At 32.1% G+C, this 17,702-nt stretch overlaps 1 protein-coding gene across 2 annotated transcripts in view; it reads left to right on the top strand.

The window, feature by feature from the left end:
- LOC106461720 (intersectin-1-like) overlaps window positions 1-17,702 on the top strand; it is a 223,110-nt gene that overhangs the window by 172,028 nt on the left and 33,380 nt on the right. For both annotated transcript variants that reach the window (XM_022388749.1, XM_022388750.1), the window contains exons 29-30: window positions 6,578-6,724; window positions 11,081-11,243. In XM_022388749.1, the coding sequence (XP_022244457.1) occupies window positions 6,578-6,724; window positions 11,081-11,243 (310 nt within the window). The remainder of the gene's footprint in view (window positions 1-6,577; window positions 6,725-11,080; window positions 11,244-17,702) is intronic.

The following is a 17,702-nucleotide window of genomic DNA, read 5'->3' on the forward strand; positions in this document are numbered from 1 at the left end:
TGAATGCGAAAAATTAGGTGTCTATTTACTTGTGACCACTCAGTGTATATATATGCATACTGTGGTAAGTCATTGTTAGACAAAATCGACTATCTGGTCCCACAAATATATTGGCATATTCAGTCAACAAGTCAGTGAATTCTTTTGCTGCATTGTCCCAAGATTGTTTGCAAGATTCTCAACCAACAATCTCAGAAGTGTTAGTAGTCGCATACTTGATTCCATTTGAGTTGTTGCTAACACAGCCACAATGAATTACCACTATCATTGGTTATTGATGCTTTTTATACTTCATCTATAACCATTCCAGTGTGCAGCTGAATATCTGATTACTCATAATGACTAAACAACACTCGGACTTTACCCCTTCACATACAGACAACTGTCAGAGTTGATGTTGTTTGCTTTCATTGCAGGAAACAGTGCATTTCAAGTTAGACTTCTGTAAGAACACTACACACTATCCATGCACTTGACTTTGCATTTAGTAAACCATGGAACATCACTTATGTAGACAGAGGTATTATTATACCCTGCAGTACATACACTTGTTCAATTCTCTGTTTCTATATTTTATCTTTCCAACATCAGATAACTACCTGCAAAACACGAGTTTGTGACTTGCATGAATGAAATTTATGGACAATTTCTGTAGTATGTCCATCCTGAGAATGCAATTGCCAAATCAAAAGTCATAGATGACTACCTTTGAGCTGTGAATTGCATTTTTTATACCCAACTGAAGATCTATCTCTCCACATACATCTAGTCTATTGTCATTCATCAGTATACTATAAGCTATGCTAATGATGCAACAGTATTCACTTGGCAAGAAAAATACCGAAGGTTCAAGTAACATGATGGCAACAATATTACTAAAGCCTAGTATAACAATCAACTGCATACACAATGTACAACTTGTACAGAATTACACAACCAAACTTGTCATGACTATCACCTTTAAAATAATTACTTTTAACTCTATTGTTATGAAAAGTAAATAATCATTAAATACTAAACCACCAAATAAGCCAAACAGTCTTGTATAACCAACAAATGAGACCACTACTCTAACTGGTTGATATCAGCTTTGTTTATATATAAAAGTGACTGAGTGAGAGCAAGTTAAGTGAAGTAAAAGTTCAGTCAGGAAAAGTTAGAAAACATTAAGTTAGCTGTCATGTGAGTGATTAGCCATAACAGGCATTCTTTTAAAGTGAGTTTCACAGTTTAATAGAGATAAGGAGAATAAGTTTTCATGTCAAAAAGGTGTTCTAAAGTAGTTGAACCCATCTGTGGGGACTTCGTCGAAAAGGAGACAATTATTTAAATTTCAGGATACAACTGTGGTAACTCATGGGGTAATGTAAGTGAATTATTCACTAATACTATTGTGATAAGAATAGAAAAAAATAATTTGTCTTGTTAATTGGATCCTAAAGTAGTTGAATCAGCCTATGTGGACTCTTGACAAGAAAAGTGAATTATTTAGAGTTTAAGATAAAACTGTGATTTTTCTGTAGTATAAATAATTTTTTATACATACATTGACTTGTTTTGAATATATATTATTTTAAAACAAATGGATTGTGTACTGTCCATTTATTGTCCAAATTTATCACCAACAAGTCAGACCTGTACTGTAGAAAAATCTGAGCCCACATATACATAAAACCCTGACAGGCTTGTTATATTGCAAGATCGACAAGTGTTCTGGCAATACTTCGATGTTAACTAGGAACTTGATCTTTGCACCCTCACAAGTACATACCAAGCTCCACCAAACACGTGGAGAGCTGAACTGACTACCAAACCCTTCAGTGCAAGTTGTCTGCCATGCTCCACAAAGTTGGTGGTCAATTTGAGAGCAGGCAAGGCTATCTTTTATCAACAACAGCTTAAAAGGTCCATGATAACTAAAATCGAGCAGTAAATGCTGCTGTAAGAGCTCAGAAAAACTAACAGAAGAAACAAATAACCTTGCTTCACTTATTTCTCAGCAAAGTATGGCCATTTCATTTGCCAGTGCCCCAACATACCATAGGATCCTCCTGTCTCAGACAATGTCTAGGAAGAAACATCATCTGCAAAGGCTCCACCGCATATACCTTGGGTGGACCTGGATAGCTCTGCCTGTTCAATTAAAAACAGTGTGAGTAGCTGGTTTACCCTTGGATGGTCTAATAAGCTGAGTTCAACTATACATTCAAGTTATAGCTACAGCATATGTTGCTGTGGGCTTCAACCTCTGTAACGACTGGCTTGAAGTTACTCCTCACAATTTGACCACAACTATGTTCTCTTCTTCTCGTAACACTTCATTCAAATGATCAATAAAATCCAGGACTGAGTAAGTTTTTTTAAAATAGGATCAAGTATTGGGCTGCCTACTCTTGAATCCAGCTATTCTTAGCAGTTAACTGCCTGAAATGCTTAAGAAAATGGTCCAGATTTTCTGTTGAATGCACCTTTGAGCATCAAGGGATAAAACCAGCTTGGCTTCATTTACTGGGACATATGGAGCTGGTTGAAGCCTCTGCCTTGCAAGTTCTCAGATGATGCTTGGCTGAAATGCCACAAATGTTGTAGGTATGTTGTTCAGGGGCTTAAGCACTTGGATGAATGATTGATCCTCGGTCCAGGGTGGCAGAGCAATGTTTTTCTCTTGACAGCTCTTCCTGTAGCTCTGTGTGACCTTTGGTTCATTCATAATCCAAGGATATCCTTACAGGATATTTTCCAGCTTAGAGAGACTCATGAATGCCCCATGGTGTTCACAGTCATTTCCCATTAGCAATATGATGTCTCAACTGCTGGGGAAACAGCCCTGACTGGCAGAGATCATCCACTAATGGCATGTCCAGTCCTTTTTGGGTGCTCTTGTCCAAAACTGAGGATGTGTTGCTGTGGCTGGCAACATCCTGGAAACTAGAAGAAACTAGGTACCATTCCACCATAGCAACCCTCAGTTGTTCATACTTCCCTTTCACCAGCCATTGGCTGATCTTCCTAAAGTCTATGTCTTGGACATGGCATGTCTCTCATGCAACCATCTTTTTCCAGTAGCATACTCTCTCTCTTGGTCATAAGTACTTCTACCTACAGAAAATTCTGTTCTTTCATTAAAAATTTGTCATTTAAACTCATTGAACATAAGTACTTGTAATTGCAATATGTACGTCAGCAAAAACTGGAAACTTTGAAATAACCCAGGTGTGAATCTTGCTCATGGCACCAAAAGTTCTGTTATTTACCTCCCCTGTCGTTTTTCCAGGTTTAAATTGATTTTCTCAAAGAGTTTTAGGTAGGGCCACTTTATTATGGCAAGATTAATTCCAAAGTAAGTTTGAAGCTAGAAAAATATGTGCATTCAAGAAACCAATTTAACACAAAAATATGATACCTATAATGCAAATGCTTTTGAAAGGCTGACATTTCTTCTTCAGGGTCATACTGAAGAGATAGGCATCAATGAATTTCGTGGTAAGCTAGAACAATTGATGGACATCACACCAAAGAAAAAGGATGTTCTGTTTATTATTGGTGATTAAAATTAAAAAAAAATATAAGAGATGAAAGAACCAAGAATTGCAGGAAAATGTGGACTAGGGGTACATAATGAAAAGGGAAAAGAGATTAATAGAATTTTTTGAGATAAACACTAATGTGTAGCCAATACCATATTTAAACAGCATAAGTGTAGACTGTACACATGAACTTCACCAGATGGGCAGTATCTTAATCAAATAAGTTATATTACCTGTAGGAGAAGGTGGGAAAGTGCAGACCAATTGGCAAAGACATTACCAGGTGCTGAATGTTGAACAAATCATGAACTTCTAGTATCAGAAATTTAGATTAAACTGAAAGAAAAGTGAATAAGACAATGAAACCAACAAGATAAAATTTAGAAGACATCCCACCAAAGCTTACAATAGAGGCTAAAAACAGATTTGATGTGATTGACCTAATGGACAGACAGCAGGTGAGAGATGCTGTGAAGGAAGAAACAATGAAACATATTCCTAAATCAACAAAAAACAGAAGAACAAAATGGCCTTCATAACAAGCTATCAAGATCGCAGAGGAAAGGCAGAAAGCAAAAGCTACTGGTGATTTGCAGAAAGTTAAACGACTGAATGTGGAATTCCAATGTCAAGCAAGAATGGACAAGGAGAGGTATCTTAACCAGGATGTCAAGAGATAGCAGAGAATAACAGAAAATGGAAAACAAGAGACCTTTTTAAGAAGATCAAAGATATAACAGGGAAGTTTACAGCAAGAGTGGGGGTTTGAAAAACAAACATGGTAAAAATTTAACAGAGGAAGATGGAAATAGTATGTTGTTGAGCTTGCCAAATGAGACTGTAACATGACAGAAACGTTTAAGGGAGAAGAGTTCAGCAATGATCCTTTGGTACTAGAACGTGAAGTGCAGTGGGCATTGAATAAGCCAGCAAATGGACAGGCACCAGGAGTTGATGAGGTATCAGTAAAGCTGTTCAAAGTGGCAGGAGATGAGGTGTAAAGGTCCTAACAGCTGTTTGTCAAGTATGGAGTCAGATCTCTTGGCCTAAGGGATGGAAACAATTGGTGTATATCCATCTGCCAAAGAAGGGAGACTTTATATATATATAGAAACACAAAGGCATCTAAAACAAAGTCAAATGAATGGTTTTCTGGACCACATGTTATGTAAAAATTGCACAGATTCAGAAATAAATGAAAACTCATGGTGTTTTTGTATTCCATCTAAGTGTGAAATCACAGGTTTTTCATTTTTTATCACTGTGTGCATAAACATTCATGGTTCAAGTATCAGAATCTTTTGAACAAAGAAAAACTAAAACTCTTTAATTTCTAATGATGAGCAATGCTGTTTCTTTAATTATTGTAAATAGTAAAAGCAAACAAGACTTGTTTAAAATTTTATAAACACCTTAAATTCAGTTTCTATAACTTTGTTTGTACAGGAACAATATTTTTAATTGTTAGAGCTACTGTTTGTTCTGTGATTTTTTTCTTCTCAAGGATTTTCTAAAAATAGATGTTGAAAGTAGCATAAATAGATAAGCAGAAAGTTTGATTTTATATTATATTTAATGTATGTGTGGTTGTAACATATGATGTAATGCATAGATTTCTGCTGGTGACCATGAACTGTATTGGAAAACATTGAATGAAAGAAGTCTTAAATATCCTTTAATCTTTTTAAAAGGATGGTGATTAAACACTTTGTTAGGCTATGTTTTATTGATATTTCTAGGCACAACCTTATGGGTTCAAAACAGTTAAGCTTCAGGCTATTCCAAAACATTAAACTAGACTGTGCCCCATAAATTCATGGAGTTGCCACTCTTTAGGGCTTCATTAACATTAGTATGATTGTTATGATTTATATATCATAGTTTAGTTTTTAAATCATGTATTTTTTAAACTTAATCTTGTGGTGGATTACATACATTTTTAGTTAAGTTTCAATGGAGAATACTAATCCTTGTTCATTGTTTTAGACTTTTGGGAGTGTTTAACATAATTATCATTAAAGTAACAAAATACACTTTACTTTGCAGTAAATGACATGCACTGTACAGTGATTACCCAATATGGAAGAGTCCACCTTTAGAGCACCAATAAACTTGAAATGGGGATAAGTATTACAAGTTAAATGCAAAACCAAAGTGTTATATGAATTTGAGTATTAGAAATCAAGCCCTCTGTGCTTAAAATTCAACTGTGAAAATTTATATTTGACAGTATTATCCTAAAATATTTACCTTATACTTGAGAATTTAAATAAGCAAATAATTATTCAAATATACAGTATTTTTTGCGTGCAGAATAAGTCAGTAAACACATTGATATTGTGTACGTACATGAATTACTAGTAGCAGTTGAATGACGTTATGTTGTTCTTGCATTTTGTTAGTTATTTGATAGCTTATTGTACTTCTGTTGCATATGATTTACTAAGGATTTTTTTTGTGGGGGGTTCGTGTTTATAATTGCATTTAGGTTAATGTCACAATAGTTGAAATTGGGTGATACTACACCTGTTTATAGGATAAAGAAAATAGTTATTCCTTCTTTTTTCAGTACTGTAGCATCTATGCATCATAATATGTTGTGCTGAAGAGATATGATTTATATCTGTATTATTGACCATATTGCAGTTGAGAAGAAACATGATTTGTAAGACTATCATTAAATATATTGTTACTATATTTCTCAAATTCTAGGGAGGTTTTTTTTAATGATGTTGATTGCTTCATTATCCAACACATTTTCATTAATTGATTATTTTCATTTTTGTAGACTGATATCTAAATATTTAGCAGTTTCTCTTTAAGCACATTTTTATGTGCTTTAGACATATTATTTAATAGTTTTATTTAGTGTATATAATATCTTATATTTTTTAATGTACATCTTTCCTCAACTTTCTTAATTTTTTTCTCCTTAAGCACATTTTTATATGCTTTAGACATATTATTTGATAGTTTTATTTAGTGTATATAATATATCTTATATTTTTAAATGTACATCTTTCCTCAACTTTCTTAATTTTTTTTTCTAGAATACCAGATCATTGAAGAAACCTGAAATTGTGACGGTTCTTGCTGCATATAAAGGGACAGGGCCTGAACAGTTAACACTGGACCGAGGTCAACTTATCCAAGTTCGTAAGAAAAGTTCAAGTGGTTGGTGGGAGGGAGAATTGCAAGTAAGTCTTTTTTGAATAGTATTTTAGACACTTATTAGTGTGGAAGGTTTGCTGTTGTTTAATGTGCATAAACAAACAATAATTTTTGTTGTAGTAACTGTTGTGATTTTTGTAAAGATGTACTAATTACTTAGAATGTGTCATTAAGGATCTGTAGTTTATTGTTGGTTTCATTTGTTTTACTGCATATACATTGATTTATTTATATCAGTCCTGATGTATTAAGAATGCTACCTTGTTCAGCAGTATTTACTACAGATCCACTGGTATGTGTGTATTTCTGTCCAGACATGTTAAAATAATGACAGTAATCCCTTAGTGTCCATGGTAGGGTGCTGCTAACTGGCTGCCTTCCGTCTTGTCAGTAGCTCATAATTAGAAGTAGTGGCAGATGGTGTTAGTAGTTTTGTTATATATATACAATATACAACATTTGTTGTGTTAGGTGATAATTTATTGCACTGTTTCTTTCAGTGGCGTGGCCTTGTGCACAACACCATTAGGCCTAATATAGTATATTTACTTATAACCTTGCATGAAAATGTTTTTCAGGTCAGTGGTTGTGAAAGTCTTGTGTAACAGTGGAGTATATACCTGTATTATATAGTGGTTTTTATTATATTATATATCATAAGTTTACCAGAAAAATTAAATGTATATTTCAGAAAGTTTCATGGTGATCGCGCTGTATTTTTGACATGTGTTTGTGATTCACATATGGTTATTTTTATGAGTTATTAACTTTTATTAATACAAATCCAGAGTTGACCAGTATGATACAACCTGCATAGAAAGAGTTAAGAGTACATAAGTTATAAGATGAGCTTTGAAACATGCTATCCTACATATTATTGTAGCCTTTTTTCCTAACATCAGTTTTTTAGAAACCTCTTGAAAACCTAGTGACAGATGTTTGTATTCAATTTTTTTTCAGTATTCATTGTCTGTCTCGTAACTCTCCATATTATTACCTGCTTGGTTATGTACAAATAGAGTAGGTTTCTACACCTGACCTGTCAAAGTTGATTTCTTAGGTGGACACTCAGCATATTTTAGACACTAATTAAACATTTCAGTAAAAATATTAATTATAACTTTTTCAATGACTTTTTACATCACAATTATTTAAGGGCCAATATTTTGTAATTTTTAACATTTATTTATTGTAATTTCCAAAGAAAATTGAGCAGCTCCAAGGATTATTCCTATAAACAATGTTTTTTAGAATTTTTCAGCCCATCCCAAAGCATACACTTACTCAGTGAGCAGCTATTATACCTTGAAAATATAATTATCCATATCATGTTTTTCACATGATTTTTCTTCTCTTTTTGTGGTTTTATTACAACAGTCTTTTGTTCCCATCTCTTTTATGGTGTCACAGCATGTGGTCTATACAGTTACTAACTATGTATAGGTAAAATTTAAATACCATTGGATAGGGTGAGTTATAAACTATTTACATCAGTGTATAGTAAGTAAAGTGGTATGAGCAGTAATTTTATAGTAATTTAAAGAGACTATCCAGATCTCCTATTAGAATGAACAAATTAAACTAATGGGAAGTTAGAAGGCTTGTGATAAACCTGAAAATGTTTTTCAATTAACCCTTTAAATGTAGGCAGATGAAATTGCCATCTGCTCGATTAGTAAAGGACATTATGCATCAAAAATATGGTAACATTGTGCATTCCTCACAAAACATTGTAGGAGTTCGTTAAAGTTTATTAGTATTTTGTACACAAAGAATGACATTATTCTAGTTATGTCTTTCTAATAAAATTCTTATTTATCTATAGTAGTTATTTGCATTCAGACTTATAATAGTTTGAGTGCAAGATGATTTTCATTTTAAGTATAAAAATACTTTTCTTCATCTTATTTTGTATTTCATTTGCATAACCTCTAGAACCTTCTAAATGAATATCAAAAGGTTATTAAAGGTAAATATTTATATTTTATTTTTCATTTTCTTTACCATATGACTAACTCTAGCTATTATCATCAATGTACAGTGCAATGAAATGATTAAAATTAGGGGAAAAATACATATCTTTTGATTTTTTGTAGAATATCTTTAACGATGTTGTTTTGCTTATATTTGTAATGCCGGGTCTTTTTATTTTCACATATAGTTAACGTTTAATGTTTTATTTCTCGTTCTTGTCCTTTACCACTTACCTCGAGGCATATTACAGTTTCTTTCGGAGACATGCACAGCCCTTAGGCAAAAATTTGGTTCAGCACATAATATCGTTAGCCTTGAGAATGGATGCACAGTGTGATGTATATTTAAAACATTTTCAAACCTTTTAATTATGCATTTTAAAACATTTATAATAGTAAGACCTAAATACAATTTAAACTGTATCTCTAACTATAACATATTTAGGAAAGAAAACTGTTAAGTGCTATAGTCAATCAACCGTCCAACAATACTATGGTCAGTTAGATGTATTCCATGACAAAAACTTGGTGCCAATTTCAAAATAACCATTGTTAGGTGACACTGTAAAATGAGCTCTTTTTAATGATTATACATGTGTTTGTAACATCTGCATGGAGGCTATAATGCTCAAACAAAATGTTATGTAAACAGCTTATTGTCTAGATGTACCTCTACTCAAGTGCCATTGTATTATTGAAGATACAGAGAGCCAAAATAGAGAATTTTCATAGCATGTTGTTCACGTGACAATACATCAGAAGTTTGAGTAGTTTTGGTTTAAGGTTTCTTTTGAAGTATAGGCTTAAAACTTAGATAAAACTTCAAATCATAACATACTTTAAAATGTTGATTTCATTTATGTACATTGACATTAAAGGTGTTTCATTAAATTTTGAATGTAACACAATGATTCCCACAAAAAAGGGGTTTAAAGGGGTACCCATCACAAAATTGTTAAATTATATCTGTTTGAAAGGTACAGTGAATATGGTAGGCATAGGTAAAATGTACGATGACAAAAAATCTTTATTTATTGAATACTACTGTTAAGTTTATCATATTCAAACAACACACATAAATAAAATAACTTATTATTTTGTGAAAAGGAACTATAATATAATTTTTAGATAAAATCTGAACTCAACCAAATGTAATTTTAACACCATTGTGAAAGGTAGGGTCATAGTTTACTAATCAGTCTTTGTTTTTGCAATATCCCTTATGATTTAGAGCTGTAAGTGGACATTACTGGAACCAGCAAACTAAAGTATCAAAAGTTTGAAACTTTAAAATTCTTGCAAATACTATATTTTTTGTTTTGATTCACTGTTTTAAATACTGTCTCTTGATCTATTATAAACCTAAAAGAAAGATAATTGTCACAGGACAGTTGTAGCTACTTTCTCATCTCTAAATATTGATTTACTGCTTGAATTGAATGTGTTGCAGTAATAATATGTATGAAAATGTGATTTTTAAGTATAGAATTATTTTTTCTAAAACATCAACTCTCTTGCTACAGTCTTGGTTAAGTTAGCTAAGTTCGTGACCCCAAATTGACCTTTATATTTTCCATAGTATAACTTCTAATATGTTTTGTAGCTAATTAGGATAAACAAATGTAGTTTCCTTTTCCAATTTTAAGTCATTTTAGAAAGGAAAAAAAGATAACTTAGATGATTATTTTGTGTGTGTATGTTATGAGGTTGGTCAATTTGATTAACCTCATATAGAGTTAGGGTAGAAAAAGTAACAGATAAAATATAAAGTTTTACTGGGAAAAGAACATTTGAAATTTATTTAGAAGGTTTTAGAAATTACATAAATGTGATTTGAGATATGTCGGATGAAGAAAAGTATTTTAAATATTTTCAATTAAAATGCATTGGGCTTGGAGCAGTCAACACTTTGACTCCTTATATTCATGGAGAAATTTTTACTTCATTAAAAATTCTGATTTTTTATTTTCAAAAGACTTAATGATTACTGAAAGCTTGTGAAATTTCCTGAAGGTACACAAAACATATTAGAAGTTATAGTCTGAAAACTCTGAAGGTCAATTTGCTGTACAAAGCCGGCTGAGACCGTAGCAACAGAGTTAAAGTATTAGGGTGTAACAGGAGGAATGCTTCAGATGATGGTATGTTAAGTTATATGAACGTAAGAGGAAAAAGGTTTTAGATAAAAGATGTGTTGAAATAATAGCTTTGTGTATAATTAGAGGTAATTATCATTTCAGTTTCATATTAACTTGAAATTTTTAATATTATTTACTGAATGAATTACTTTCAGTGTTCACTATTCTGTAACAGATAAGGTACATAGGAGTCATCATAAAAGTTTGAAGTGTTTTTCATTGTTGTTGTTGTCAAAATTGTGAAAAAAAAAATTCGTACATTTGTGTCTAGGTGAAGGGAAAAAAGAGACAAATAGGGTGGTTTCCAGCTTCATATGTGAAACCGCTAGGGGGTAGTGGTGCTAGTAGTAACCGTAGTACCCCAGACATTATTCAACAGTTCATTCGGCAGCAAGAGGTCATACAAGACACAAATATATATCAGCAAAGTCCAGGTAAGACAAAGCATTTCGGCATTGTTCAGTGAATTTGTTAAAGCCCTTGTTAGTAAGGATACCTGCATTTATGCATTTTTATGTAGTTTAGCATATATAAAAAGACATTTAAAAGAGAGAGAAAAGTACTCGCATAAAAGAAAACAGTGATAGAAATATTGACAATTGCCACACAATAAAGAACAAAAAGATTCTTCTGAAGCTCTTTAGCTAATCAGCTTTAAGTGAGTAAAAAAAGGACAAAATATAAAGATTTTTTAATGCATACAAGTAGAATGTTGTTTTGTATAAATCTAACTTTTTACAACCCATGGCATTGATTTTGACCACTTCTGAATTTTTATTCATAAAAATTAATAACTCTGCAGTTAAATTATGTATAAAACATGCTGACTTCAAACGTGAAGCACAATAATCATTAAACATTTTTAAACCTCAGGTAATTTTTTGTAAATATACAATTTTTAATTAAATAAAATCCAGTACATGCTATAATTATATACTATTTAATTTAATACACAGCATGTCCTTAACCATTGGCCCAAAAGATAGGTTTCACACATGCTTATTAACAGTTATACAACCAAAGACCTAATCTTGTTATTCACTAGCCCATTGAAAGAAAATTTTTAATATCTTGTATATTGTTAAAATTAATATCAATTGATAAGTTACCTCTGTAATCCTTTCAGAGATTATCATCAGCTGTTTTAAAAAGATCACGTGTAAGTTGCCCTTAGTTTCAAATTGGGAGATTTTGTAATGACAACAGAAACTGCCAAAGTAATCACTTCAACAAAGTGAAAGATGGGTAACCAAAGAAATTTAATTTTTACCTTTATGTATCGTAAAAAGAAATACAAAACTATTATATAACTTGATTATTTGAAGACATGATCAAAATGCACTTCTGATGTAATAACTAAAAATTTAAAAACATACAATCTCTTTATGGAAGAAAGGAAGCTCTACAGCATTTAGCTTGAAAGGAAAATAATAATCCCAGCTTTGATATGATGTATTTTTTATTTTTTGACACCACCGACTTCAAAAATTCATTATTTTTAGAGTATTGTGTTAGAAATAATTTTACAAACACACGTACATGCCACAGATCTTCAGATTGGTTTTGCATGTGACAAGTTTTTTATTTACTCAGGCAGAAAATTTTAAATATAGTAAGATAGAGAACTTACAGCCCAAATAATAATACCTATTAATAATAATAAAAACAACTGGCAGAGAAAAATGTAAATTAGGGATAGCCGTTTGAAATTGTTATTACTTTAGAACATGTTAATAAAATATACATCAGAATTCTAAATTGAACATTTCAGTTATAGTTCTATTTTGAAGGCAACTAGAGAAGAAGAATCAAACAGAATTTTTAAAAACTTGATGTATTTTGCTTCATAAAGAAATGTAAGAGTACAGGATTTTCACAACATCTGTTCTGAAATTCTATAGCATATGTCTAGAACTAACATATTTATAATGATCTTCAAGATAGTGTAAGAACATTACGAGTTAGACAGTGAGAGGAGTTAAAGTAATTTTTTTAAGTTATGCCTGGTGGATCTTGCACAGTAACAAAAAGAATCACCAGTTGGGCATCTGGCTGGGACTTAGGGTAATGCTGAAGAAACTGCATTTAATCAAAAGCTAGAATAACTGGTGAAAAGCTGTTTGACAGTGTTACTGATATTATAAAGAAAGAATTAATTAACATGGTAAAACAAGAACATGCACATATGCAGAAGAAGTTCTGCCAAACCCTCTATTTTTGTCATCTAAAAAAATATGCTTATACAGTTATAGTGCAGCTGCTTGTGGTATTTAATGTTTATGGATTTTATGTGATCAGCCATGCAATTGTTTAAGCTATATTTCATTCAAAATTGCATACAGATTTAATCTCATAGCATTTATTTATTTATTTTTATTTATTTTTTGGAGGGGAGGGGGGGGGGTCATGCTCTTAGATCCCCATAAGAATTAGCATGCTTTGCATATTGATTGTGCTTCACACAAAATGTGTTGGTTTTTTGATTTCACAAATTATACCCCCCCCCCCCCCCACGTTTGTAGACTTGCATTGAAAATTTTATTGAAGTACTATTTTATGAATATGCCAATAATTTACAATTTGATATCAAACTTATAATTCAAATTTTAGTATTATACATTAGCTAATTTCTTAATTTAAAAGTAAATATTAAAACAAAATTACTAAATATCGATTTTTGTGTGTCATGTTGAATGGAGGTTTGGTTCAAAATTAAATGTTTGTGATGTCCAAATACAAAGTTTATAGTTTCTTATGTAAGATAAGAACCTCATATCTTTTCTATTTACCACCTCTTCCATTGTTGGAAATACTTGCTTATGTATACCTTCTTCACTCTATCATGTGTTTATAACCAATCAAAAGCTCAGAATTTCCCCCACGTGGTTTTCTCAGCCTATTCAAGGAGTCTTTTTCCCAAGATTAATCTTTTTTCCCAATCTTGGAAGGAAGATGTAAGAGCAAATGGTGTTTGAATAACAATATTTTTTAGACTAAAATAAAGCGTAGTTAGTATGCCTGATAAATTACAGTGGGATTCTGTGATATTGGTAGAGTAATTTATAATTGTTTGTTACTTCAAAATGCATACATTAAACCTAGAATAGTTATTTTGTTTTACATCCTCTCTGTGTGAAATTCAGCAAGGCTTAGCATGCAAGGTATGGTGAGTGAATACAAACTTCTTTAAAATTGTAAATGGTAGAGATCATGTGTTTTAAGAAAAATAAGAATTTATTTGTAAATAGTAGTAATATATATACATATGTAATGTATTATAACCAGAATATGAGTGTATTTTACAAAATACTGGTCCACTAGAACAAAGGCAAGACGTATTGCTTTATAAATGCCAGTACAATGCTATTGGATACAGTTAGATGAGATACACATTCACCATGATTGCAACTTCTGTAATGTTAGTCAGACACGGCTGAAAGATCAATAAAATAAAAATAATCAATATAGATAGATGTGTAATGTTATGAGATTTAAGCTATTTAGAATAAACATTTGTGGTTTCATGTTACAATGTGTAGCCATTCTAGAACGAAAAAAGCACAGCTTAACTCTTATTTCCTAATTTTTCATGATGGTTATGAGGTCATTCAATTTAACCAAACCCATACAGAAATAAGGTAGAGAAAATAACAAATGAAATATAGAGTTTTTCTTAAAAAAAATTCATGTTTATTTGGATTTTATTAGAAGGTTATGGAGACTTTGTAAATGAAATTTCACAATTTTCAGCTGCATAAAGATATTTTTAATCTTAAAATCAAAATTATTTGGCATGTGGGTTGGTCAAAATTTGAAAAGAAAAAATGCATGAGCAAATCTTTAGTTAAAAATCTGATATTTTGTTTATGAAAACATTGTTATGTTTAATGAAAATCTGCCAAATTTCGTGAAGGTATGCATACTGTCCAAAAAGTTATAGTACAAAAACTATAACAAGCAAAAATTGTTGCAAGATCAGTCCCTAACACCAAGCTTGTAGTGAAAAGGTTAACTCTTTCAACACGGGGTAAGTCGATATGACCGACCACATGACCTCTTTGTACTCATTTAAAGTCTTTAGAGATTCGATACTTCTAACTTTCAATATTGTGTGTATATCTTCACAAAATTTGGCAGTGTTTCAATTAACATTATAAGTCTTTCACATACAAAAAAATCATATTTTTTAGTGAAGTATTTTTGATAAACTAAAATAAAGATTTTCCATGAACATATTGAGCTATGCCTTGTATTAACCCCTATTGTTCTCTGAATCCCCGACTTTTAGTGGGCGGTCAGTTTTTGTTGCTCGGAACAAGTTTTTTTAAAACTAAATCAATTATTGACTGTAACTTTCAGTACCACGTTAGTTGCCACAGAGATTAGGGCTTAGATGCCTAACTTTGACACTCGCCCGGAGCCGAGTATTACTTGCCCAATATCTGGCCGGGTACTCGTGCATTCCTAGTATATACATTATTAATATTTACAAATAAGTTTTTAAACTTATTTTTCTTAAAACAGAACAGTCAATAAAGAAGTATAGCAAACAATTATCTCTTTTAGTTATGAACTTTGTACTCATTTGCTGCTTGCCGTAGGTTGCTAAGCCTTATCAAATTTCGCACGTGGAGGGTATGTAACAAAAAACACATAATAAAATTTGAAAATTAAGTTTTTATAGGGCTGTGGCTTCTTTACAGTAGGTGTATGTAACTTGCCGATAAATGTCAACAATAAATGGACAGCACGCAATCCAATTTTTACAAACATTTTGCAATCGGCTATGCAAAAAGTCATGTGAGCTATCAGTCTGAAATTTTTACTACAACTTCACCTAAGAGTAAAGGTGGACCATTTTTAGTTTTTTATTCATTCAGATTAAAGACAGCTGATTTAGAGTAGCAAAACTATAGGGTGAAAGCATGTCCAGATACACAAGTGTTGGTTAGGCCAAGCAAACTAGATTAGCAGTATCTAGCTCAAGTTTTCAAAATGATCATATGGGTGGATGGTTATTTTTCATTGTGAACTTAAGTACTGATTTGATAAATTTTATGAAATTCTCATAATTAATTAAAGAGCATTTAGCTTCACATGATATTAGCTTAAACAATTAGCATAAATATTGATGCGTGATATGGCTGTATCGAGTGTATGTGGATGATGACAAGAAACTGTTCATCTAGTTTTCATGGCGTTATTATAAAGGAAGTTATTACCAATGTGTTAAAGAGGAAAAAGGAAAAATTACCACCATAAAATATAAGTCTGTTCAGAATAATGTGGTTCTGAAAGCTAATTTGGTTACTGTCCCATGATCTGTTTGTGTGTATTGACAAAAAGTCATGTCTAATCAAAAATGCCTTATGTGTGAGAAAAGTTGCACCCAAAAAAAGGACTGGGTGTACGAGTTTTCCTTTTTATTTTCTTCGCACCAAAAGTACGAAACTGTATTTGATAGAGAAACATACTTAACTAACTTGTATGGATTTTTTTTTTAATTTGGTACACTGATAGATCTTTTCAATCTACACTTAGGAGTCTCATATGGTGTTAGAATAAGCCACATGTGCAAAGTTATTCAACAAAAATCGCTCATATTTGACGAAAATTTTGCGCACGCTTACGCAAAAAGCCACGTGAGCTATCGGTCTAACATTTTTACTACAGCTTCACCTAAGAGTAAAAGTTGACCGTTTTTAGTTTTTGTCATTCGGATTAAAGATGGCTGATTTAAAGCAGCAAAACTATAAGATAGAAAGATGTGCAGATACATAAGTATTGGTTAGGCCAAGCAAACTAGATTAGTAGTTTCTAGTTCAAGTTTTCAAAAAAAAACGTACGGGAGGACGGTTATTATAAATTATTCACTGCCAACTTTTCAGCACAAATTTATTAAGTTTTATGAAATTATCATAACTAAAGAGAGTTTAGCATTAAGTGATATAAGCCTAAGCAATTAGCATAAATTATGATGCTTGATACGGCTGTACCGATTGCATAGGGGTGATGACAAGAAACTGTTAATCTAAATCTCACGTCGTTACTATAAAGGAACCTGTTAACACTGTTTTAGAAAGGAAACTACCACCATATATTTTAAAGAATCTGGTTGGTTCTGTAAAGTAGGTATTTTCCGAATAATATTTTTATGATCCTAAAGCTAATGTGGGTTATTATCGAGTGTCACTTTCTTATTTGGTGTGGTTTGTTGGTGTGTACTGACAAACATTCATGATATCTAATCAAAAACACCTTAGGTGTGAAAACCAAATGTGGCCAAGAAAAGAATTGAGTATACGACTTAGAGAAATTAAATCAAAATTGGTGGCCAAACTGGTAACTACACTTATAGCCTTGATAAGAATCTTACAGCAAATATTCATTCATTAGTTAGATAGACCGCGTATTTTGTTTTGCCCACCATCATGCCCCAAGTTGAATAAAAAACGCGGCCTGGCTAACCAATGAATGATTATTACTGTAACATTTATACCAATAAGTGTAGTTACCAGTTTGGCCACCAATTTTGATTTCATTCCTTTCCAAACTCAATCAAAATGGGAGATGTTATATCTAAGGTATTTCTTAGTGGATTGCATTGAAATTTGGTATATGAAGTAAGAGTCTAGTAGAGAACATCCACCGAAAATATGGGATAGTTTGGATTACCACAGTCCGAAATACAGAAGGGGAAACATCGCTGAACTATCACTCCTGTAACACACTGCAGTGTCCTCAGCAGGTTTTTTTTGGCTGCACGACACACTACCATGTGTCTTGATCATATACCCGAAATCATATTAAAGAACTAATACAGAAATCGAAATTGCTTTCAGCCTATTGAACGTTGAGGTGAATCATCTTCCTTGAAATCATATTGTTGCGTC

This window comes from Limulus polyphemus, unplaced genomic scaffold (assembly GCF_000517525.1).
Source record: "Limulus polyphemus unplaced genomic scaffold, Limulus_polyphemus-2.1.2 Scaffold1018, whole genome shotgun sequence".
Classification (NCBI taxonomy): Eukaryota; Metazoa; Arthropoda; class Merostomata; order Xiphosura; family Limulidae; genus Limulus; species Limulus polyphemus.